Raw genomic sequence first — 27,318 nt, forward strand, 5'->3', positions numbered from 1 at the left:
GAGTACATGCGAAAATTCAGAATAGATCCTGTGCACTCTGCACGTAACTCTGCTTTTTATACACAAAACGCAGCAGCAGACATAATTTGCGTTTTTGGGGGCGGGGAGGAGGGAGCGCCCGCGACCACACTGCTCACAATAATAATCGGTTGTAGTCTATTAGTTATCTTTATCCACCGCTCGCTACAGTACCGTAGACTGGATCTGAACACCAATGTAATCCTGAATCATGGCTGCAAAAGAGGATCTCTACAGCAAAATCATCCCGCGAAGACTTCGGCCGAAAGTACCTGGCACTGTGAAATATGGATCGAATTTGGACGTCCTCTTATCGATGGGTTTCCCCAAAACCAGGGCGTAAGTAGGCTACTGTGTATAACACTCTCTACTGACACTTTATCGGAGTCACTCGTAGAGGTGGACACCAGCGCTTTGGGTACAGTTTGGCATTTCTTAAAATGACAATTTGTATTTGGTTAAAAATACAATGTTTTCTGACGCGCTGTCGTATTTTACCTATAAGGCAACTTATTGATCCCCATATTCTTTCTCACCATGTGCAATTGGCTGGCAGCGTCCTACTTTTCCTCATGACCAGAAACTCTCACACAATATGGACTCAATAATGGGTAGACATAACATAGTAAACGAAAATCCTGGACACTCAAATTAGTATGATATGTTGCGTTTGGTATGGTATTAATTTGTTGATCCATTTTGTATGATATGTTACGAATTACACTTCGTATAATAAACTATATATACAAAAATATGCAGACACCCTTTCAAATTAGTTGATTCGGCTATTTCAGCCACCCCGTTGCTGAGCACACAGCCATGCAATCTCCATAGACAAACATTGGCAGTAGAATGGCCTTACTGATGTGGCACCGTCGTAGGATGCCACCTTTCCAACAAGTCAGTTCTCAAATTTCTGCCCTGCTAGAGCTGTCCCGGTCAAATGTATGTGCTGTTATTGTGAAGTGGAAACGTCTAGGAGCAACAGCCGAGAAGTGGTAGGCCACACAAGCTCACAGAACAGGACTGCTGAGTCCTGAAGCGCATAGCTCGTAAAAATCGTCTGACCTCGGTTGCATCACTCACTACTGAGTTCCAAACTGCCTCTGGAAGCAACGCCAGCACAATAACTGTTTGTCTGGAGCTTCATAAAATGGGTTTCCATGGCTGAGCAGCCACACACAAGCCTAAGATCACCATGCGCATTGCCAAGTGTCGGCTGGAATGGTGTAAATCTCGTCGCCATTGAACTGGAAGCTGTTATAGCAGCAAAGGGGAACCAACTCCATATTAATGCACATGACTTTGGAAAGAGATGTTCAATGAGCAGGTATTCACATATGTTTGGTCATATAGTCTATGTTATGAACTGCAATTCGTACAATATGTTCTGAATTTGCAATAAGTAGAATGCCTTCAGAAACTATTCACACCCCTTGACTTTTCCCACATTTAGTTGTTTGACAGCATTCATTTAAAATTGATTAAATTTAGATTTTGTGTCACCGGCCTACACACATTACCCCATAATGTCAGTGGATTTATGCTTTTAGACATTTTTACAAATTAATAAAAAATGTAAAGCTGAAATGTCTTGAGTCAATAAGTGTTCAACCCCTTTGTTATGCGGCAGGTAGCCTAGTGGTTGGAGCGTTGGGCCAGTAACTGAAAGTTTCCTGGATTGAATCCCTGAGCTGACAAGGTAGAAATCTGTTGTTCTGCCCCTGAACTGTTCCCCGGTAGGCCGTCATTGTAAATAATAATTTGCTCTTAACTGACTTGCCAAGTTAAATAAACGTAAAAAATAAATGGAAGGCCTAAAGTTCAGGAGTAAAAATGGACTTACTCTCTATGTAATAATAGTCTTTAACATGCTTTTCGAATGACTACCTCATTTCTGTACCCCACACATACAATTATCTGTCAGGTCCCTCAGTTGAGCAGTGAATTTCAAACACAGATTTAACCACAAAGATCAGGGATGTTTTTCAGTGCCTCACAACGAAGGGCACCTATTGGTAGATGGGTAAAAAAAAAAAAAGACATTAAATATCCCTTTTGAGCATGGTGAAGTTATTAATTACACTTTGGATGGTGTATCAATATACCCAGTCACTACGAAGATACAGGTCGTCCTTCCTAACTCAGTTGGAAACCGCTCAGGAATTTCACCATGAGGCCAATGGTGACTTTAAAACAGTTACAGAGTTTAATGGCTGTGATAGAAAACTGAGGATGGATCAACAACATTGTAGTTACTCCACAATACTAACCTAAATGACAGAGTAAAAATAAGGAAGCCTGTACAGAATGACAATATTCCAAAACATGCATCTTGTTTGCAATAAGGCACTAAAGTAAAACTGCTGAAAATGTGGCAAAGAAATCAAATGTATGTCCTGAATACAAAGCATTATGTTTGGGACAAATCCAACACAACACTGAGTACCACTCTTCATATTTTCAAGCATGGTGGTGGCTGCATCATGTTATGTTTATGCTCGTTATCGGAAAGGACTAGGGAGTTTTAAGTAACAGCCTGGTCTCATAGACTAGACGTAACAATCCGGGCCACTCAAATTAGTATGATATGGTAGCCCTTTCCACACGTACCTGTATACGTGTTGAAAATGGTGGATTTGGGCACTAATAAGCACCTAAATTAGAACTTAGTGGCTGCTATACATGATGTCAGAGCTCTGGCTCTGCGCTTCACAGCGATGTATGGGTTTTACAAGCAGCCCATGAGTCATTTCATGTGACCACTAACGGTTGATTAAAAAACAAAATCCAACACTAGAAAATCAAGACAAACAACCAACACCATTAAAACAAGGAATCCAAAGATTGCGTGTTCGAATCTCATTGCGGACAACTATAGCATTTTAGCTAATTAGTAACTTTGCAACTACTTACAACTTTCTAACTAACCCTTCCCCTAACCTTAACCCTTGAACTTGTCTATTAAACTTAACGCCCAACCCCTAGTTTAGCTAACGTTAGCCACCTAGCTAACATTAGCCACAACAGTTCGGAATTCATAACGTATCATACGTACTGCAAATTCAGAATATATTGTACAACTTGGAATTTGTAACATATCATACCAATTGTAATTCGTGACATATTAAATGGATCCACAAATGAATACATACAATACCAAACGTAACATGTCATACTAATTTGAGTGTCCTGGATTTTTGTTTACTATATTACATCTATCAATGAGTCCAGGTTGTAAGTAACCTCCTGTCTATGTAACCATACCAAACATCATTATACCCTGATGAAGACAGCTTGTCTGTTGAAACGTTGGTTGTTAGGTTATTAAATTATTGCAGCTGAGCTCCTAGAGTGTGCGGCTCTCCTTTTCTTTTTCAAGGGTTCTACTCCGCTAGCCAGCACCTCGCCCAAACAGGTGTGTGTTTCTTTCTTCTCCAGATTAACCATACCAACATATATCATTTTTTTGGTTACTATGTTATGTCTAGTCTATGAAACCAGGCTTGGAAGTTGGAGTTCGGTGCTTAATAGGCATTGATGGTAGTTGGTGGAGACTGTAGATAAGCTGTAATTCTTATAAATACTGATGGCATTGATGAGATGAGATACACTTCACTTACACAGATATACAAATCTACAGAAAACATTTATGTCTGAGAGAGAGAGACAGAGAGAGAGAGAGAGAGAGAGAGAGTGTGTGTGTCATGGATCATGCTCAATCTGATCTGAATGGACTGACTGTTCTTGATGTGACCAAATTACTGCAGCACAATGTACAACTGTTATGTCAGCTGGGTCCTGACTAGGAGAGACTCACAGACAGACCCACCATGTAAGGAAGCAGTTGTCCTAATGTCACCATTATAGAGAGTAAATGCATTGTTAACTTTTAAACCTACATCAATTGCATAATTTCTATGTGATCAGGATCACAACCCACATCCTTTTTCAGTAAAATAATACATGTGCTTCCCAGTGGTTATGATCATAGTTATTCACAATAGTATTGTTTTATATCGCCCACTTTTAAGTCCCGGTCTCAAGTCTGTATTATCTCCTAGACATTGAGGTCAGATGTCATAGGGAGTCTGTTGTGACTTACATGCTGAATGGACACAGACGGTACGCGTGCACACACACACACACACACTCACACACGTCAGAAGGAATGCCTCGAGGCTCCCTTTGTCAGCAGAGAGAGAAAGAAAGAAAGAAAGAGGGAGAGAGAATGCCTAGAAGCTGTGAGAGACGCCACAAGCTCTTTTACATCGGACAGCCCATGACTGCTTGGCCCTGACAGAGCAAGTTATGAATAGCCTCTTCCTCCCTCTCTCAAGGATTGACCCCCTACATTTCCTGACCGACTTAAAGGGACATGCCCTAGGAGATTTGTCATATCTGCCTGCCACCAATGTCACTGACTAGCGTTTTTGATTCAGGGAGGGGGAGGGGGACAATGCAGAAGGGGAACAAAGCTGGGTCAGCATCAACAGACATTTACTAGAACCTCTCTGATGGGATGAACCACAGTAGCTACAGTGTGTGAGAGATCACTGAGGAGTGAAAGAGCAAAAGCAATGTACCGAATAACATCTGGGATGTTGAAACCCACAGTCACGAGGTGCTGTTTTTCAGACTTGCTTTCGGCACATAGTCATTTTGCCAAACATACAACCCTTCAGCAGGGTTTTGATTCCAGTTGTAACCAGGGGTGCGTGCTGTGCACTCCCAAAACAAAGATAAATATAGCTGCAAGCAGCCATTCACACTTTGGCCCCATAGCTACACCATCAAGACAAATTGGCCACATTTCCCTTGGATGAGCTGCTCCAACACCATCATTCAGTTTGCTGACGACACAACAGTGGTAGGCCTGATCACTGCCAACGTTGAGACAGCCTATAGGGAGGAGGACAGAGACCTGGCAGTGTGGTGCCAGGACAACAACCTCACTCTCAATGTGAGCAAGACAAAGGAGTTGATCGTGAACTATAGGAAAAGGAGGGCTGAACAGGCCACCATTAACATCAACGGGACTGAAGTGGAGCGGGTCGAGAGTTTCAAGTTCCTTGGTGTCCACATCACCAACAAACTATCATGGTCCAAACACACCAAGACTGTTGTGAAGAGGGCATGACAACACCTTTAACCCCTCAGGAGACTGAAAAGATTTGGCATGGGTCCCCAGATCATCAAAAAGTTATCCAACTGCACCATCGAGAGCATCTTGACCGGTTGCATCACCGCCTGGTATGGCAACTGCTCGGCATCTGACCATAAGGCGCTATAGAGGGACATATGTACCGACCTTTCAATTGCTTGTTATAGCGCCACCATCTCGCCAATTGGCATGGCATTGCATGACAGCGTGTGGCCCATGGGCCTTTACCATTATGCCAAGTTGCACCCTCCTAGGCCTTACCATTTCACTGGAATTCGCATCTTTGACTAAATCCACAGAGAACCAGAATAATACACGCCTACAAATACAATAGGGTTTCACACAGCTTCGCTGCTTGAACCCCTAATGAATATACATTTTTTTAGGGCACCCCCAAGAGCCAATGATTAGTAGTTGTTGTGTCTAATGTACAACTCTGCCCTTAGGGGGAAAAGCCCTCTCTCATTTCACTTCAATGTCTGTTTGGTTTTAGTTCCTTTTGATTTGGTTGATAGTAAATGATGCACTAAACATACAACACAAGAATAGAGGGTATGAAACAATGACCAGAGGGTATGAAACAATGACCAGAGGGTATGAAACAATGACCAGATACTGCCACTGACTGACATCATTATCCCAGTCTACAAACAAATGACTCTTTTGGTTTGCATTTACATCAAGGGTTCAAAGCAATACAGCCTCAGAGATGCTTTTGTCAAATGCTGCCCTTGTGGTTTGTCGTTTCTCCCTCAGTATCTGCTACGACTGACTAAAACAGTGTTAATTAATTGGAACACGGGACAGAGTTGAGCCCTGGTATAGTTTTGATTTTTGATTTGATTAGTTAGGATCCCCATTAGCCGACACCAATGGGGACAGCTAGTCTGGAATGGCACATTATTCTTCTACTTGGTTTAAGCTGATGATGACCAAAAATATATTTAGTAAGACATAGCCTATACAGTCTTTATAACAAAACATTTACTCAATATATATATTCTGTATAACTATGTACTGTATGTCTTATCATGTTTTGATGATTATATTTACTCCCAGGAAAAGCTGGAAAAGAGTAGGTGTATAATATCTTATTATTCTGCACATGACTCTTTTCCAGAGATGTTCACCACATATTTCCTGTGTAGTAGTAAATGCGGCTTTCAGCAATTAGCTACGCTCACCGCATAATCCAAAATTGCAATGCACTGCAGCTTCCAGGGATATTTCTGGCACATACGATTTGGTTTAGCGCAGGCAAACACTGTTTTTGAGATCTCAGAACATTGCAGCGTAGTCGCAGTTCAAGTAACACAGTATGCTACGAATGCTACGAATGCTGTCTTAGCACATTTCCCCCTGTTTCTGAGCAGTTTAGTTTATACTTAAAAAAAAAAATCTCCACACCTCTGTAATGTTCTGAGTATTTGCTGGGGAGGTTTGTGGAAAATTGTGTAAATATGCTGGTCCCTATGTGCTGTTCCTGCCTTGCCTTCCCCTGTGATGATGAGTGGGACTTTGTGAGGCTGAGGCAGCAGTAAGCCATATCTGTTAACTGTGGCTGGAAAGTCTGAAGCGCTGGAACATGTGTGGACAACACAGGGGCCGACACAGTGGAACCTGTCTACTTTCAAGGGGATTGCTGTAGCTGCCTCCCCCTTCTTAGGCAGCAACATTGGATATAGAAGAACACTTGTATTATCCATGATGAGAAAAGATGATGGAAATGTTTTTTGTTATTTTTTTGTTCAGGTCATTTTCTCTGTCTTTGAAATAGTTTTGTAAATGAGAGTTCCTTGGATTGCTTTGTTTAACGTGTCAGTCGGGTTCACATGTTTACCACTGGAGCCTTGAGGCATTTTATCATACATATTCAAATTCTAAGAGCAGGTGTTAAGTTTACAGGCCAACTTTGCACTAACGCTGCATTAACGCCACATCACTGTCGCTCTATATCAGGAGGATCATGCTAGGGTGTGTACATGTCATGTGTTTCCTTCCTAAGAGAGTTATATCACTGAAGATAACCCTCATGTCCCTAATGCCTTTAAAATGCTGTCTGGAAACTCAGGGCACCAGATAATGTAATCATTGTTCTCCAACATCACGCAACAGGACCAGTTAAAGAGGCTATACAGAACATTTCGACAGAAATATTGTCCTGAAATGACCTCAATTGGCCAGCAAGTGGCACACCTCCCCACACCCATGAGCAAAAATATATTATTTGATTAAAACTAAGAATTTGTGTGGTTTCATGAGATAAGAAATTGATTCATATTATATCATGAACCTCAGCCAAGATTGAAGCCAAAATTGAACGTAAACAATTAGCAAACAACTAAACCTCCATAGTGTATCTTTGCTCTGTCCAGACGCTCAGATACCAAATCATGTCGTCATTGTTGTCTCCAATATCACGCAGTAGGGTCAGTTAAGAAGACTCTTCTTCAAAACTCCGTGGGTGACCTGCACAAAGGCAGAAGTGTGCCAGTCTGCTCTCCTCAATACTACCTATTGTCTCTCCAGGCTGACGACTTTGACGAGGCCTGGCCACAGTTGCTGACATACCCGCAGGTGCCCGCCTTGGCATATTTTGGGACTGACAGCTGTGCTCCTTCTGTCCCCTCTGCTACTAGTACCGTCTCTGCCCCTCTCTCAGTCCCCGTGGCCTGCGAGGCAGCTGTTGTTTGCATTAAGGCATACGGGGCTCGTTCAGAGTGAGACTGACAGTGTTGCATCTGTTCAGTGATGCCATCAGCGACGGACCACTTGGAGCTTTGCAACAGACACATGGGAGACCAAGCACATTACAGTCCAGCCTTTTTGTCCCTTCCCCTCACACAGGCATGAGCAGTAGCAGAGCTAATCCTGCTTGGAAATGTGTGGATGCAATTTGGTCTGTTGGTAATTGCATTTTTGCTAGCCATCCTTTTTCCCCCTTTATGTATTTGACTGTGTGTGTGTGTACTTGCTCTGTGTGTGTGTGTGTGTGTGTGTGTGTGTGTGTGTGTGTGTGTGTGTGTGTGTGTGTGTGTTTGTGTGTGTGTGTGTGTGTGTGTGTGTGTGTGTGTGTGTGTGTGTGTGTGTGTGTGTGTGTGTGTGCGGGCGTCTGTGTGCGGGCGTCTGTGTGTGTGTGTTAAGTTGTGGCCGGGCCATATGTGTCTGTGCTACCTTTGCCAGAACTGCGACAGCCAATCCAAGAGCTAGTGTCCTTCCAGCCTCATGCTTCCAGCCTCATGCTTCCAGCCTCATGCTTCCAGCATACTGCGGTATCCATCCACTGACTGGAGTCACTATGTGAGGGAGCTCCAACTCCTTGCCAGTTCTCTGTAGATTGGGTCCAAATGATCAGAAATGAAATCACAATTGATGCACTTTTACTTACAAGCCAAATTTTATATGATGACGGCGCGTGCGTGAATGATGAAATGATTACATCAAAATGCATTTGCCCTCATACTGTGTGCCTATGCAATGATATTCTGATGCCCATATGTGAGGCAGCCTACTTTATCATTGTTATGTACACAGTACATGGCTACTCTATGTATGCTGGTAATATTGTTATACATATTTCATGTTGAGCATACTGTATCCAGCTTTCACCTACCGCCCCACTAGCAATGTGAAAAAAAGGTGTGTACCAACCCAGAGTCAAAACAACTCACTGGAGAAACAGCAATGTGTTTTATAGCCTAAATAATGCCATTAGGCTTAGTTACAAAGATACCCTTGTGTTCTGTGACCGTAGAATAGGCACTGAACCAGAGGTGGTTTCTTGGCTCTGTAGTAGAGCTGTAATGACAAGGCAAGTGTGTTTGAGGCTTGGTTTGGCAAGCACAAGGTACTTACAGTTGTGGGGAATCTTTTACGGGCTGTGGCTGTGCACACTGTCTTTCTGAACTAGATGGTTAATTTCTGAACAGGATGGTTCCTTCCTTAACCAGCAGTCTCTTCATCTGATTTTGATCAAATAGGCTAGCATTTGAATGTATAACACATGCCATATGTACAGATGCGTTCCTATTTGTATACAGCAGTTCCCTTACTATGAAAATATGCAAGAGTATCTATTTTACACCATAACAGACAATAGAGACATGCAACAGCATTTTATTGAATTCAATGTGTATTAGAGTGGTATTCTACTGTAGGCCTAGGTACTCAGGTGGACTATATTGTTTGTGGGGGAAGGAAAGCTGTGTTTAGTGCTCTAGTTTGTAAAAAACAGTTCACTGACTGTTTGATTCTATGTTCCCAGGCATACAGTATTCAATTAATATTGCTCATCATACCTGCATAATAAATGTGTTTTCCTTTACACTTGACTAATAATTTAAAAAGCAAAAACAGTTCAAGGTGCAAAAATGCACACGTTTCATGGTTCTGAATATTTCAGTACAATATTGTTTTTACACATTTATGTCAAATTGAGAAGAAAGGCAGAATTGTTGTGTTCCAATATTCATGTGAAGAAGTTCAACAGTAGCCACTTCTCAATGTTATATATTTGGAATATTACATAGTTAAGCACAATCTTTGTCTGGGTCAAATTGTTTGACCACCGTTGTGTGTACCCCTGTGATTTGTTTTGTGGAGACACAAATTGGCCCTGACTGCATTAGTAGATATAATGAGGCAAGAGAAACACTTTTGTGAATCGTTTGGCAGTTTATGGATGACAGCTTTGTGAAAACAAACTGTGGACAAGTAAAGGCCTCCCTCACAAATAATTAGAGCATAATTGTAGCATGGTAGATAATTGCAGTCAGTGTGGTAGAGCACAGTGGGGGAATTTTGTCTGAACAGTAAGTCCTTCATTTACCCCTCGAGTCTTCCTCTAGACATCAATGAAATGCATAATGAGAGGAAAACACAGCAGAGAATTAGTCGTCAGTAAAAGCCTCACTGATTTTGCTCAGGGAGCTCTGAATCCAGCGAGAGTCTGCATGTGAGTGAGGGATTACAATATTCTACATTGACACGAGGTTATTAATAATAATGTGTGTGTGTGTGTGTGTGTGTGTGTGCGTGCCTGCCTGCGTGCATGTAAGTAAGTTACAATGCCTTTTAAATTGGTTCAATTTATTTCAATTCATTAAATTGAGAACCTCTGACTTTCAATTCAAAACACATCTTCTTCACAGCTCCTGTGAGTAGATCAACAAAGACCTCTCTCAAGTTATTATACTACTTCCTTGTGTTTCTGTTTGGCTGTCTGAGAGTAGAGGCAGGCAGACACATAGAGGCTGTAACAATGTACAGGAAAACATGAAAAAGATGATTGGTTCTATTAATGTTAGGAGGACGGAATTCTCCCCCCATCACAGCACAATGCAGGGGGAAACAAAGTCTCCCAGAACAAATACAACCTTCTGTGAATAGAACAAAGCAGTTGAGAGAGAGAGAGAGAGAGAGAGAGAGAGAGCTAGCTAGCTCGTGGTCAGTGGCTTAGCCTCAGTGTGACAAGGTCTCTGGTATGTTTGTAAACAGGAACTGTCCGGATGCAGGGGCCAGAGCCATGGGATTTCCCCACAGAGCTGAGGTGGGAGGGGTGAGAGTGCGTCTGTCTGGGTGGTGGCGTTTGGTGTTGAAATGGTGTGGGATGTCCTGGGGAGACATTTCCTGTGAATCGTTGATGGGTGGTGTGTGTGTGAATGAGTGGATGGGGATGATGGAGCACAACTGTTGTCAGACAATGAGGTGGGGCCATTGAATATCCAAAATCGGCCACATTTTCTAGCATACAGACAACTTTCTTTTGAGCCTTCCCATTGCTCCGATCATCCCCCACTGAGATAGCCAGAGTTATAAAGTGAAAGCACTTTTTCACACATTTTTATAATAGATTTCACTCGTCTGATACTGACAGGCTATAATAAATATTAACTCAACCTCCATTCTCTTTAGTTCCCCCATTTCCAGCAATACAGTTTTCTATTTTATAGTGCAGTAATGATCAGCGTGTCACCCTTTTGAAAACAGATAAGTGCCAGAGAGAGATAGATCAGAAATATCTCAGGCACTTCGTTTAAGGCTTGGCCATTCCATGCAGTGTCTGCATTTGTGGCTTTTTCCTTCCTTCCTGGTGAGTCATGTGTCATGTGACATCACACTGTCTGTCTGCTGCTCTGGTTGGCCAAGAGTAGACTGGGAGGAGAAGAAGCCAGGGGGAATAATCATAAACGCAGTAGCATTCTGAGCTGTAAATATTACATTGGAAGGCTTTAGTGCACATGGTAACTTTGGAATGAAACAAGGGCCCTGTTTGAATATTTAAGAAATACATCCTTCCCCTCCTCCTTTCGTTGACTTAGGCCATGATTCAATACAAGGCGCGTTATAGAGCAGCACACTAGACAGCTGACAATCCACCTTTTAAAAGTAATTTCCTCGACGTTTGAGGAGATCGCATTCATGATAAACACTGGAAATATCGGCTCAAACATTACTTACCTTTTAAAAGGCGTATTGTCGGCTGTCTATTGTGCTGCCCGACTAAAACGCGCCCTGAGTTGAAACCCAGCCTTAATGCCCTATATTGCTATTGCTGTCTGAGCCTGGCCTGATCACCTTGACATTTCATTGTCTCCTTGTTCATCTTGTGGTCTTCACAACACCTTGTAGGTATCAATTGTTCCTTATGATTCAGTCTTTCAACACGTGGAAATAAAGTGACTAAGGTTCAGCTTAAGGGCTGACTAAACCCCTGGTTTCCTCAGCTTCATAGTTCATTCTTTTTCAGAACCTTTGGACAATATTAGTCATTGTCTCCATGTATACTTGTTTTTCTGCCTCATTATGTGGGCAGTCATACATTGTGTTTGTCAGAAGGAGTAATGTAATGTTCTCTGCAGTGCTGCATAAGGACGTATTCGTTTTTTTGTACACCTCAAAAACACGCACGGCGCGCGCGCACACACAGACACACACATATACACTCGGTGTACTATACAATACATACGTACATGAGTGAGCTGATTGTGGGGGCGTCCTGCTTAGTGCCTTGTCTGTTCCTCTTCCTGTCTGGAGAAGCTCACAGGATCTCTCTGGTTGGTAAATCTCACCTTCATAACGTAGTGGGCGTTAAACAAAGCGAGTGGTTTTCTCACCTTCAAGAATGTATAGTTTGTGTGATACAATCATTTACAACCACTGAGTGTGATCTTAATAACATGCAATCCATGTAACACAAGGCGAAACAATCGACTGAAAAGTATTATATGGGTTGTATATTATGCTGCATTGTCAGTGGTATATCAATTGATTATGGAATGGTAGATTATCTATCTAGGCTGTAAGCATTTCACTATTAATAATGACAAACTGTTTTCCAAAGCACATGCACTGTTTATTGTATTGCAGGGTACTGTAGGGGGAACAATCGATACAGTTATATATCGAGATATTATTGTTGATGATATATCGTATTGTATCGTTTTGACAATATTATTTTGCCGCTGGTGTGCTGTACCTGCACCAAACTCCAGTATGTTTCCTTCATAGCTTGTTTCCCATCTTCTTTTTAAAAAAGGAGCCAATTTTTTTCAGCACTTTTATTTCCATGACTGATCAAAACTTGTTTTCTTATGGCTCTCTTGTCCCTCTGCAGGAGACACATGATGAGCAATATGTTTGGAACATCAAATCGCAATAAAATCACAGTATTTCATTGTAATACACATAGATACGTGAGAATCACTATACATATCGTATCGGGAGGTCCGTGGCAAATCCCAGCACTAGTACTATGTGTGGGTTTCCATGGGTATAGAAATACACTAGAACAGATCATGAAGCATGGACTGAGAGAAGCTGACTTCCCATGTCGCTCAATACACTGTAGTAGAGGATGTATTTCAACGCTATTTGAACAGTTATTATTGCACTACTCTCGGCACCCACAACCAAGCCACTAGATGTTAAGGCTGTCACGAGAGATTGTTATATACAGTGCATTCGAAACGTTACATTACAGCCTTATTCAAAAATGTATTAAATTGTTGTTTTTTTACTCATCAATCTACACACAATACCCCATAATGACAAGGCAAATACAGGTTTTGCTAATTTTTTGTAAAAAAATTCATGAAATATCTAATTTACATACGTTTTCAGACAATTTACTCAGTACTTTGTTGAAGCACTTTTGGCCGCGATTACAGCCTCGAGTCTACTTTGGTATGACGCTACACGTTTGTCACTCCTGTATTTGGGGAGTTTCTCCCATTCTTCTCTGCAGATCCTCTCAAGCTCTGTCAAGTTGGATGGGGAGCATTGCTGCACAGCTATTTTCAGGTCTCTCCAGAGATGTTCGATCAGGTTCAAGTCTGGGCTCTGGCTGGGACACTCAAGGACATTCAGAGACTTGTCCTGATGCCACTCCTGCGTTGTCTTGGCTGTGTGCTTAGGGTTGTTGTCCTGTTGGAAGGTGAACCTTTGCCCAAGTCTGAGGTCCTGAGCACTCTGGAGCAGGATCTTGCTGTACTTTACTCTGTTCATCTTTCCCTTGATCCTGACTAGTCTCTATGTCCCTGCCGCTGAAAAACATCCCCACAGCATGATGCTGCCACCACCATGCTTCACCATAAGGATGGTGCCAGGTTTCGTCCAGACGTGACGCTTCGCATTCAGGCCAAAGAGTTCAATCTTGGTTTCATCAGAACAGAGAACCTTGTTTCTCATGGTCTGATAATCCTTTAGGTGCCTTTTGGCAAACTCCAAGCAGGCTGTCGTGCCTTTCACTGAGAAGTGGCTTCCGTCTGGTCGGTCTACCATAAAGGCGTGATTGGTGGAGTGCTGCAGAGATGATTGTCCTTCTGGAAGGGTCTCCCATCTCCACAGAGGAACTCTGGAGCTCTGTCAAAGTGACCATTGTCAGGGAGGTGACCAAGAACCCAAAGGCCAATCTCCCCGAATGCTCAGTTTGGCCGGGCAGCCAGCTCTAGGAAGAGTCTTGGTGGTTCCGAACTTCTTCCATTTAAGAATGATGGAGGCCACTGTGTTCTTGGGGAACTTCAATGCTGCATACATTTTTGAGACTCTTCCACAGATCTGTGCCTCGACACAATCCTGTCTCGGAGCTCTACAGGCAATTCCTTCGACCTCATGGCTTGGTTTTTGCTATGACATGCACTGTCAAATGTGGGACCTTATATAGACTAGGTGCCTTACCAAATCATGTCCAATCAATTGGATTTACCACATTTAGACTCCAATAAAGTTGTAGAAACATCTCAAGGATGATCAATGGAAACAGGATGCACCTGAGCTCAATTTCAAGTCTCACAGCAAAGTGTCTGAATACTTATGTAAATAAGGTATTTACATTAGAATTTTTTTTATAAATTTGCAAACATTTGTCATTGGGGGTATTGTGTGTAGATTGATGAGGAACAAAATTATTGTATCAATTTTAGAATAAGGCTGTAATGTAACAAAATGGGGAAGAAGAGAAGGGGTCTGAATACTTTACGAATGCACTGTATGATATGAAGAGACTCCTAGAGAGTGGTACCTTGGGGTATGGTGAGAAGGCTCTCACGGACGGTCTTCTACGTTGATTTCCCCCATACTTTGATCAGTTGCAGACAACATCGTGTGTTTTGAAATGTATATATTTATTTTGTTATTCCTAGAGAGATTGGCCAAAATTTTATTAGCTTGCAAAACAGAATGTTGTACAGCATCTGTACTTCATCCGTTCTGGAAAAAACTGGATCCAAGCCTCTCGGTTCCCTTGAACCCAAACTCACAGAGCAAAATGTAGTTGATTACAAGTGCACATGGACCTGTGGGATGGTTGATATCATGTCGTTGTAGGACAAATGTGATAGGTTGGGAAACTGAGAGCAAGACATGGGTGTGTGGGGGTAATAGTGTAAATGAATACCTCACGATGAAGCTCTTCCATGCTACAGACACACAACAGTCTAATAACTCTTCAAATATAATTCAAATTCAGTCATAATGATATTCATTTGAAATCCATTTCTAAATTGATCCCAGCCCTGGTAAAACTACTTTACTGCTCAATCAAAAGTCTATTCTGGGAACTTCATTTATTGTAATAGCCCTAGGGGAAAATAAAGTTGAATTGAATTCAAATTAATTCAGGGAGCAGAAAAAACAGAAGTTAGGGTCAGTTAAGAGTCAGTTTCTGATACCATGTTCATACTTGATGTAGTTCTCATCCTACTGTGGTGGATGACCACAGCACAGCCCTGCTGGCTTTCAGTGTCTCTGTCAACTTCGCCTATGATGTGTTCACATGTGGCCGGGATCTAGCAGTCACGTTGATTCTCTCTTCATTCCAGCCGTTCCCGTTGATTGCCAGGCGTATGATCTTCACCTTTAAATACCAGTGACCACGGCTTATTTTACACCTCGTTCAGATCTGAGAAAGACCGACCACGTTGTCCTCAGCTGACTGCTGAGGCTTTTCCTGTCAGAAGCATATGAAGTGTGGATGGGGAAGCACTGCGATACTCTTGGGGGTTTCATTTCAGCACAGCCCATAGACAGCCTGACAGGCTCTCGCTACCTGTTTCAGGAGGTTGGACTGAGGCCTGTGCGGTTCACAGGGGATCTCATGAACAGAGAGCAAGCCACAAGTCAAAAGCAGATGGCTGTTTTTTCCACTGCGGTCTGAACTATTCTGAGCTGAATGTAGCTTAACTCATACAACTGTGGCTTTTGTATGTATGATTGTGTTATGCACTTAACATATTCAGTTAGAGTGATGAGATCGCTACACCTCTCTGATGCACACTTGGTACATAGGCCACATTTAGCTTCCACTCTGGGACAGGGCTTGTCATATACACAGATGTAGCAGAGGTGGTGTGGAAACACACGCACTTTAGGTTTATTAAGGAGTAACTGCTCCTTAGACCTGAAGACTAGCTACCTAAACTAATGCCCAGGTTTTAGCTCAGTCTAACTCAATTTTAGCTTGGGCGCCCAGTTGATCTGGCAACTATAGCCCCCTTTAAAGTAACTGTCCATTGTTTCCAGATTTCTATGAAATATGACCTATAATTAATTACAATATAAGTGAAATAGTTTTGCTTCGAACATTTTTGAATAAAGCATGTTGGAATGGTGTGGGTGTATATGGTCCTTAAAAATATTCATGTGAGTAAACTGATTGGCCAGCTCATCCGCCTCAGGAGGATGACATTTTGTTTTTGTAACAGTATTTTTATTGGAATTTCACAATTTTCACCCATATTAAAAGAGATACAACAACAGAGACAAAGCAACAAAAAAAACAGCACTCACTTACACATACCTGCGCATATACAGTGGGGAGAACAAGTATTTGATACACTGCCGATTTTGCAGGTTTTCCTACTTACAAAGCATGTAGTTTAGACCAAAAAGCTCTATTTTTGTCTCATCAGACCACATGACCTTCTCCCATTCCTCCTCTGGATCATCCAGATGGTCATTGACAAACTTCAGACGGGCCTGGACATGCGCTGGCTTGAGCAGGGGGACCTTGCGTGCGCTGCAGGATTTTAATCCATGATGGCGTAGTGTGTTACTAATGGTTTTCTTTGAGACTGTGGTCCCAGCTCTCTTCAGGTCATTGATCAGGTCCTGCCGTGTAGTTCTGGGCTGATCCCTCACCTTCCTCATGATCATTGATGCCCCACGAGGTGAGATCTTGCATGGAGCCCCAGACTGAGGGTGATTGACCGTCATCTTGAACTTCTTCCATTTTCTAATAATTGCGCCAACAGTTGTTGCCTTCTCACCAAGCTGCTTGCCTATTATCCTGTAGCCCATCCCAGCCTTGTGCAGGTCTACAATTTTATCCCTGATGTCCTTATACAGCTCTCTGGTCTTGGCCATTGTGGAGAGGTTGGAGTCTGTTTGATTGAGTGTGTGGACAGGTGTCTTTTATACAGGTAACAAGTTCAAACAGGTGCAGTTAATACAGGTAATGAGTGGAGAACAGGAGGGCTTCTTAAAGAAAAACTAACAGGTCTGTGAGAGCCGGAATTCTTACTGGTTGGTAGGTGATCAAATACTTATGTCATGCAATAAAATGCAAATTAATTACTTAAAAATCATACAATGTGATTTTCTGGATTTTTGTTTTAGATTCCGTCTCTTACAGTTGAAGTGTACCTATGATACAAATTACAGACCTCTACATGCTTTGTAAGTAGGAAAACCTGCAAAATCGGCAGTGTATCAAATACTTGTTCTCCCCACTGTATATATACATATACATACACACACACACACACACACACACACACACACACACACACACACACACACACACACACACACACACATACACCATTTTCCTCTCCCCGCTCGGCGCTTCTCTCACCCCATCCCCATCATTGCGTCTCTCAATACATACATTTTAAACAAACTTACAAATAGAAATTAAACAAAAAAGCTCAGTTTAAACTAAGAAGTTAGGTTCCACACATGGAACATACAGTGTAATTCTGAAATAGATAGATCACCACCATTCTAAGAGAATCTTTGCAGCATAATAGCTGATACCTCAGGTTCTAGGTAATTTAGATAGGGTTCCCATACTTTGTAGAACTGATCTGTTTTAGAATGCAATGTACATGTCAGATATTCCAGAAGCACCCATTCAAATAGTATCTTATGTCAATCTTTAATAGAAGGAACCTTATCACTAATCCACTGTAAAATGATGTTTTTCCTCGCTGCAAAGGTAAGGATGTTGTAAAGCCTCCTCTTACCCACAGAAGTAGATCTAGATTCTAGATCAACCCCTAGGATCTTTTAAATTTCTTGCAGAACACCAGACCAGTATCTTTGTATTTTGGTACATGACCATAAACAATGTGTTAGGGTGCCTGAATCAGTATTGCATTTAAGACACTGGGGAGAAGAGGAAGAGGGGCTAAAAGCATGTCTGCGATTTGGGGATATATGCAATCTGTGTATTATTCTTAATTGGTGTCACGCTTCTTCTACAATTGAACCCAGAAGCAGACTAGGACAAGGAGAGTAGGATGAAGGTGAGTATTTATTTACAAGTTGAAATGTAGCGGTAGAAAGATCCAGGTGGCGGAGCGGGCAGTGGAGGTGAGTTGATGGGAGTGAATAGGCAGATCCAAGGGAGTAACAGAAGCCACCGACGACCAGGCAGGAATGGGGTGAGTGTTCCTGGTGAATGATGTTCATGGCTAACGATCCGGCAGGGAATGGATGTCAGGTCAGTGCTTATGAAGTGGAGGGGTGATGATCAGGACCAGGTGTGCAGATAGCGGATTGGATACAGGTGCGGTAAATCAGAGATCTCCCAACCAGCTACGTCGCCCGGCAACCAGACAGGGTGCGTTCCAGGACACCGGAAAAAACACTCCAGGACAGAACACAGGCAAAAACAGACTCAGGAAGCGGGATTCGTGATAGTACCCCCCCTCCGACGAACGCCACCGGGCGTACTACCCGGAGCGCCAGGGTGGAGGCGGTAGAAGTCACGAAGCAGGTCAGCATCAACGACCTGACGCCGAGGAATCCAACTCCTCTCCTCAGGACCATATCCTTCCCAATCCACGAGATACTGGAATCCTTGACCCCGCCGTCTGGAGTCCATGATGCGGCGCACCGTGTAGGCAGGACCACCTCCGATCATCCGAGGAGGAGGACGAGGAGAAGGACGAGGAGAAGGAGGCAACCCCGTGACCAATTCCAGAGCCAGATGCGACCAAGGTCGCCGGGGAATAGGTAGGGGGTGAAGAAGTCCAGAGCTGGGCCGATTGGTACTCTTAATCTGCGCACAAAAAGGACAAGCGGCAACAAACCTCCGGGTATCTTTTCCCATGGCAGGCCACCAAAATCGTCTGCGCAGTAGCGCCATAGTCCGAGCAACGCCAGGGTGACAAGCTATCTTGCTGGCGTGGAACCACTGAAGGACAGCAGGACGGACCGACTCAGGCACGAACAACCGACCGGGTGGACCGTTACCGGGGCCGGGCTGCGTCCGAAGGGCCGCCATCACATCCTCCTCAATCCTCCATGTAACGGCTCCCACGACAAAGTTCTGGGGAAGAATCGTCTCAGTCTTGACCACACTCTCCTCCGTCTTGGAGAACATCTGGGACAAGGCGTCCGCCTTGCCGTTCTTCGACCCAGGTCGGTGGGGAGGAAGTGACAGAGCCTTCTGCTTACTGAACACTTCACCCAAATCGTGATAGGTTTCTGGAACCAGGGACAAATCAGGGGGAGCAGACTCACTGACCTGACTGAGAACAGCATGAGAACAGGCAGTCCTAAGGCAGTTAGCATGACACTCACTGCTCCAACTAGTTACCTTACCCGTCACCCAATCAAACGAGGGATTGTGTTCTCTCAGCCAGGGGTAACCAAGAACCAAAGGAACATGGGGCGAAGGCAAAATGAAAAAAGAAATAACCTCTGAATGATTCCCCGACAACAACATCTTAACCGGTTCAGTCCTCGTAGTGATCCGTGCCAAACTACTGCCGTTCAGAGTGGTTGCTTCAATGGCTTCCGGTAATTGTTCCTTGGAAAGCCCCAGCTGTTCCACCAAGTCGGCATCAATAAAGCTGCCATCGGCACCTGAATCGATAAAAGCGTTCATCGCTAAACTCTGATTCTTATTCATGAGGGTCGCAGGAAAACGGGGTCTGACAGGGTTCTTGGAAGGTTGAAACTGGCTCGCTAAAAGTCCTCCCACACTTAGCGAGCCGGGCAGTTTAACGGACGCTGAGGACAAGCGGAGATGTAATGTCCCGAGCTACCACAGTAGAGGCAGCTGTTGGTCTCACGTCTACGTTGGCGCTCATCCTTAGTTAACCGGTACCGCCCCACTTGCATGGGTTCAGGATCTGGCGGCAAGACACCTCCACTAATCCCGTGTGGAGAATAATGATCCACACGTTCCGGTCCACCTCCTGACCCGAATGGTAACCGAGTAGCTGATTGATTGGACGGACCCCACTGCTTCGCCCTCCTTCTCTCTCGGACTCTATTATCCACCCGAATAGATAATTTGACCAAACTGTCCAAGTCACTAGGCTCTGGATAGGAGATCAGCTCCTCCTTGAGTTGCTCCGACAACCCCTGGTAAAAAGCCGCTTGTAGTGATTCCTCATTCCACCCACTCTCCACAGCCAATGTCCGGAACTCAATCACAAAGTCTGCCACGCGACGAGCTCCTTGGCGAAGAGAGAACAAACGCTTATCTGCGTCCTTACCTCGGACTGGATGGTCAAAAAGCTTTCTCATCTCTGCCGTGAACTCCTGGTATGACGCCATGCAGGTGTCCTGTTGTTCCCAAACAGCTGAAGCCCATTCCAGAGCTCTACCACGCAGCAGTTCAATAACAAAAGCTATCCTAGCCTTATCTGTGGCGTAAGAGTAGGGCTGCAGATCAAAAACTAAACCACACTGCATAAGAAATGAACGGCATCCTCCCAAATCCCCTTCGTATTTATCAGGCGTCGGAACATTGGGCTCACGGAAGGAAACAGCTCCAGGAGCGGCAGGTGAGAGGGGTGAAGCAGGTGGTGGATGATCCGCCGGCAAACTGAGCCGAGCCTGGATACTCGTCAGACTAGCAGAGAAGTTCTGAACCGAAAACGCTAACTCCTGTAGCGCCGTACTGTGTTGTCCCAATATCTTCTCCTGATTGGAAATGGCATGGCAAACGGAGTCCAGGTCCGCTGGGTTCATGTTTGGCCGGATCGTTCTGTCACGCTTCTTCTACAATTGAACCCAGAAGCAGACTAGGACAAGGAGAGTAGGATGAAGGTGAGTATTTATTTACAAGTTGAAATGTAGCGGTAGAAAGATCCAGGTGGCGGAGCGGGCAGTGGAGGTGAGTTGATGGGAGTGAATAGGCAGATCCAAGGGAGTAACAGAAGCCACCGACGACCAGGCAGGAATGGGGTGAGTGTTCCTGGTGAATGATGTTCATGGCTAACGATCCGGCAGGGAATGGATGTCAGGTCAGTGCTTATGAAGTGGAGGGGTGATGATCAGGACCAGGTGTGCAGATAGCGGATTGGATACAGGTGCGGTAAATCAGAGATCTCCCAACCAGCTACGTCGCCCGGCAACCAGACAGGGTGCGTTCCAGGACACCGGAAAAAACACTCCAGGACAGAACACAGGCAAAAACAGACTCAGGAAGCGGGATTCGTGACAATTGGATTGCTCTAGTACGATTACATATAGATATTGTTTTTGCATATCTCCAAATGTCCTCCCACATCTCTTCGTCAATAGTAACAGACAATTCTTTCTCCCACACTTGTTTCACCCTCTGTGTGTCGACAGCAGAAAAGGACCTTAAAGCATCATAAAACAGACTTACAGACATTTTCCTTTGTGGGGAAAAAAGCATTCTTTCAATGACAGACATATCAGGGTTACCAATTAAGGTGGTGCTCTTCACAATATAATGTCTTACTTGTAGGAAGCGGAAAAAGTCCTGCTTTGGGAGTTGATATTTCTCCACCATCTGCTCAAATGACAATAAAATCTTATCAGCAAATAAGTCATTTAGTCTGCAAATGCCCTTATTAAGCCAAAAGTTAAAGCCAGCATCCAGCAACCCTGGACCAAAATCTGGGTTGTTAAGAATTGGGGTAGGAGGATGACATTTGAAGCTGTCTGTTTGAGATTCAAGTTTGAGGTGTTTAAAAATTATATATTTATTTGTTTATTTATTTATGCTTTGGCCACAAATACAAGTACAGGATGAGTCAACAAAATGATTGGTGTAAGAGTTAACAGAATAACAGGGATTTCCCCTGGACAGTTACTTTAAAGATGTACAAGTAGTGAACTATCCCACTTGAGTGGGAATTCTGTTGATAGGCAAGATGAATAGGCAAGATGAATATAACAATGGCAGATATTGAGGATGAAGAGAAGGAGGAACGAGCGATCAGGGACTGTGTGGGATCCTCAGCGGAAGCATGGAGCTGTGGTTATTGACTCAAGTTTCTGTTTGCAGATTACATCTGAACAATCTCCCTTTTCAGCTGTGATGTCGTTCTTCCAGATGACCTGGCACTTGGGGGTTCCCTAGGGGCTTCTGCTGGGGAGTGTGATGCAGGAGAGGAAGGCAACACTTCTCTGGGACACTCTACCTCTGTTGCGTGGAGTATGATGAAATATTGAAGAGACACATGCACACATTGAGTTTGTTGTTCCTATGTATTTGCTCTCCCATACCCTTTTGACACTATTGCGTCAACCTGTGTGCGGGTACAGAAGTGAGCTGAACTGGAGCAATATTGTATTTGGTCCCAGACCACTTTTAAGTGTAGTCATGCCCTGTCCAAACCAGACCTAGATCAGAGCCCTGAGACGCTCTGCATCCCTCCCGTTAGTCAGAAATGTACATAAACATTTACATTGGAGAGGGTCTCTGCACCACCTGGTCTCACTACTAGTGTCCGGCAGGTCTCGGTACTAGGTCCTCTCTTGTTCTCCACCACTGCGGGTGCCATGGAGATTATAGTCCCCAGAGTGGAAAATCGCATTAGCAATTTCCACGTTTTTTTCCCCCTTCCCTTGAGTAGTCTCTAATTAGATTCTGAGGGCCTAATAAGAATAATTCAGCATGCTCCCTCCACTGCTTGTTAACCAGGCCTCCAGGTGTTGCCGGATTTAGGAAGCTGTCTCACAACGCAGTAGTAGAGGTAGTCATTTCGTCACATACTGTGCAGTCTGCCATTTTGGAGAGTGACTGAGGATGTGTGTCTATTTTCATAGATGAATTGATTTTGACATTTGAAATGGCTAAGTGGAAATGATGTGAGGTGGGTTGTTTATTTCACACCTCTGTGTTTAAGTCACACTCATACAATATTGAGTAATCTCCTCCACCCTTTCCTCTGGAGTGTCTTATTAAAACTGTATGATTAGCTTAGCATAACTGTCCACTATATCAGACTGAGCTGTTTAGTCCGTCATTGTAAATAAGAATTTGTTCTTAACTAACTTACCTAGTTAAATAAAATAAATATATAATAATAAAGGCTGTGCCACTCCTGCTAAACCATACTCCCCATGACTAAAGATACAGGACTGTTTTGAGTCCACTGACTGGGCGGCCCTGACGGACAGCGCCGATGACCTGGGAGAGGCAGCAGATACCGTCTCTGAGTACATCTGTTTCTGTGAGGATCTCGTTATTCCCAAAAAGAAAGGCAACATCTTCCCCAGTAATAAACCGTGGGTAACTCAGGAATTAAAAGAGCTTCTCAACCAGAAAAAGTGAGTGTTTAAATCAGGTGGCAGTAACAAGGACAGGAAAAATATTCAGAGGCAACTCAAAAGCAAAATGAAAGAGTGCAAGGCAGCATACAAAGACAAATTAGAAAACCTTTTCAAGGACAAGGACAGTATGAAAGCCTGGGAAGGGCTACAAACCATCACAGGCTACAAACCAAAGAGACATTGTATGACCGTCGAAAATGACCTTGCTTTTGCAAATGCGCAGACCAGCTCACATTACCGTTCCAGAAGCTGTTCTAGCTGTCACTGAACAGTGGGATAATTCCAGACTCATGGAAGAAGTCGCTGATTTTCCCAATACCTAAAAACAACAGGCCAAACCAATTGGCATCCCGCGCCTCCAGGGGTGTTGATGATGCGTTACTGGACATGCTGAACAATATCTACCAACATTTAGAAGAATGCATTTAGTGAACTCTACCTCAGTATTGCTTTTTACCACTGTGTGAATTTGTGCCTCCTCCAAATGGCGCCCTTTTCCCTATATTGTGCACTACTTTCGATGGGGTCCAATAGGCAATAGGGTGCCATTTGGGATGTAGCCTTTGTCACTTATCTGAGACAAATAGGGAACAGAGATGGTGAACTCTGACTTTGTCCCTCTCAGTATGGCTATAAAGAGAAGTGAGATTCAATGCACATACGTAGGCTATATATGCCTTTACCATACAACATCTCTTACATAATAGTTTAGTAACAATGTCACAATATACCATAAGTGCATGCAAGCAAGGAAACTGCATACAAGCATTGGAAATAAAACCTTCAAAGGGAAGCATTGTAGCCATCACTGTTCTCTGTCTTTGCAGATTGAAGGCACTAGTATCAACAGGAGGCAGGAATGTACAGGCAGCATGTGACTGGTGAGTTCTAACACACACATGCATACACTCCCAGAGATGACCCATGTTGAACAGTGATAATGTTATGGTAAGTGTGATGCTGCCCTCTGCTGTACTGCGTATGTGTGTACGCTTACTATTTAGCCAGGTGTGAATGACTCTACTTCTTTCAAGGCTCACTGCAGTCAAAAACTAGATGTTCTAGTGTTTTATATATATTTCCACACTATGAGGTTGAAATAATACTGTGAAATTGTGGAAGTTATGATAATGCCCTTTTAGTGTACGAGCTGTTTGAAAAGACTGCCTGAAATGTCTGCTTGTTTTGGTAGGATGGAGTTTTGGCCTGCCTGGTGACATCACCAGGTGGTAAATTAGTTAATAGACCAATAAGAAAGAGAGTTCCAAACCTCTCTGCCAATAAAGGAAGTTTTTCAGTTTTCCCCTACCTACTCAGACCACTCCCAGACAGTCCTAGCTAAATTCTTGCTTGGCTCTTTCCTAAGAAGCTATTTTTTGCTTTATTTTTGACAATTTTAATTGAAAACAATCACAGTAAGGTACTTAATTGTTACCCAGAAATGATTTGATATTGAGATAAAAACAGCTACATTGGAGCCCCCCCACCCCCACCCACACACATCTTCTACCTCAGTCATTGTTAAGCCTCCTCCTCCTCCTCCTCCTCTTCTCCTGCTCTTCATCAGGCTGTTCTCCCATGTGGATGACCCCTTCCTGGATGAGCCGTTGCCCAGAGAGTACGTCCTGTACCTGCGCCCTAGCGGACCCCTGCAGAATCAGCTCCATCACTTCTGGCAGCAGTCCCGCGTCACCTGCGGAAAGAACAAGGCCCACAACATCTTCCCCCACATCACACTCTGCCAGTTCTTCATGGTGAGCCTAGGGGGAAATGACACGCCTCACGCTCATACATCAACACATGGATGCTCCTCTAATTCAGCTCACCATGAAGTATTATGATTATGTTACTTAACATTGACGTATGGCTCTTTATTTTAACATTTTAATTGAACCTACACTCACAAAGGTGTTCTTTGGCTGTCCCAATAGGAGAACCCTTTAAAAAATGCTTTTTGGTTCCAGGTAGAACCCTTTTGAGTTCCATGTAGAACCCTCTGTTAAAAGGGTTCTACACAGAACCCAAAATAGTTCTAACTGTAACCAAAAAGGGTTCTACCTGTAACTGAAAAGGGTTCTCCTATGGGGACTGTGAAGAACCCTTTTGTAACCCTTTTTTCTAAGTGTGTATTTATCCAGGAAGTCCCGTTGAGGTCAAGAGACTGTATCATCTGTCTAGTACGGGCCAGTTTCCCAGACACAGATGAATCCTAGTCCCAGACAAAAAGGTGCTTTTAATGGCGATTCTCAATTGAGCAGACTTCTAAGTCCAGGACTAGACTATCTGTGTTTGGAGAACTGGCACTAATGTTGATGTAAGACTCAGTGTTTGTGTGGTACTCAGACTCTACCCTGACCCCCAGTGTGCAGACAACAAGGTGGACGCCCTGTTGGAGGCCCTGCAGGCCACGGTGGACCAATGGAGGGGTCGTTTCCCTAGCCCTCTGCCCCTGGAGCTCTACACCTCCTTCAACTTCATAGGCCTCTTTGTTGAGGAGCAGATCGCAGAGGTCCTCAAGCAGTTTGCTGCTGACTTTGCTTCCGAGGCTGCCAGAAAAGCTGGTAGGGACTCTCTCTGCCTGTGACACTTGGACACACACCCAATCTCCAGAATGCATGCACTCAGCTCTCCAGAATATTCTCAGCTGTCTCCCGCCAATTGTTGCACATTCATTGTTTCATTGTGTGAATTGTTGGCCCTTTGATAAAAAATAAACAATCAATCAACATTACATATGTAACCAGTGGGCCTAGTAAATGTAGCATTAATCTCCTTCATTTGGTTACATACATTTCTGTTAATGCATGTATTACAGTAATTTACCGTTCTCATTCTCAGTGTGGAAACGTTATTTGCAGAGTTCACAACCTGCTACACTTGTGAGAAACACGTTTTGGTTTATTTCATAACCATCATTTAGGAGTTTTGTCAATTTTTTCCTTGACTTTTGTTTGGAGTAATCCATGTGAGCAATGAGCATGTGGTTTCTCTGGTCTGATAACGTTGAGGGCAAGCGCCGCCTGAGCACTAACCTGCTGAGTTGATACAATGTTGCACTTCACTAAGGATAGCTCAAGACAGATAGAAAGTGAGGCAGATAGGTGGAGTAGAGATTTTCATCTGGATATTTTCTACTGTTTTTATTTGTTGGCTTTAGGCCTATGTATTTTACTTAGTTGAAAGTGGAAGGTATAGGCTCACTGCTGCATTGGCGTATAGTTCCATGGCACGCAGATAGGTAGAAATGGTAGGATAAATTGTAAGCTTCCCCAAACTTGAAACTCACGAGCTGCCTACAATCTTAGAAAAAAGGGTTCCAAAAGAGGAGAACCCTTTTTGGTTCCTGGTAGAACTCTTTTGGGTTCCATGTTAGGACCCTCTGTGGAAAGGGTTCTACATTGAACCCAAATGGGGTGCTACCTGGAACCAAAAAGGGTTCTTCAAAGGCTTCTCCTATAGGGACAGCCTCCAGTACCCTTTTGGGTTCTAGATAGGACCTTTTTTTCTAAGAGTGTATGGTCTTTATCATAACACCCATTAAGAAAATGTGTGTGCGCGCAAGCACACAGGAGGTGACTTTCTTCATATTCTTTACCTTTATTCACTCGTTCCTCTTCTCTCTGTCTCAGATGTCCATTTAGAGCCCCATAAGAAGCAGCTCCATGTGACGTTAGCCTACCACTTCCCCACCAGTCACCTGACCTCCCTGGAAAAGCTGGCTAAGGGAATCGAGGTGAAGCTAGGCTGTGATTGGCTGGCTGTCCTTTTCTCCCGGGACATACGGTTTGCCAATCATGAGGTAATAATAACCACTTTGTTTTCTGACGCAAACCCTGTCCACCTTCATTTCACATCCAATACTACTCTTG

General features: G+C 43.7%; 1 protein-coding gene across 1 annotated transcript in view; it reads left to right on the forward strand.

The window, feature by feature from the left end:
- Positions 1-199: 199 nt before the first annotated feature.
- LOC120028863 (ubiquitin-associated and SH3 domain-containing protein B-like) overlaps positions 200-27,318 on the forward strand; it is a 39,285-nt gene continuing 12,166 nt past the window's right edge. Inside the window, exons 1-5 of the mRNA XM_038974115.1 lie at positions 200-357; positions 24,277-24,330; positions 25,017-25,203; positions 25,812-26,010; positions 27,079-27,248. Of these exons, the coding sequence (XP_038830043.1) occupies positions 230-357; positions 24,277-24,330; positions 25,017-25,203; positions 25,812-26,010; positions 27,079-27,248 (738 nt within the window). The 5' untranslated portion in view covers positions 200-229. The remainder of the gene's footprint in view (positions 358-24,276; positions 24,331-25,016; positions 25,204-25,811; positions 26,011-27,078; positions 27,249-27,318) is intronic.

This window comes from Salvelinus namaycush, chromosome 34, assembly GCF_016432855.1.
Source record: "Salvelinus namaycush isolate Seneca chromosome 34, SaNama_1.0, whole genome shotgun sequence".
Taxonomy (NCBI): domain Eukaryota; kingdom Metazoa; phylum Chordata; class Actinopteri; order Salmoniformes; family Salmonidae; genus Salvelinus; species Salvelinus namaycush.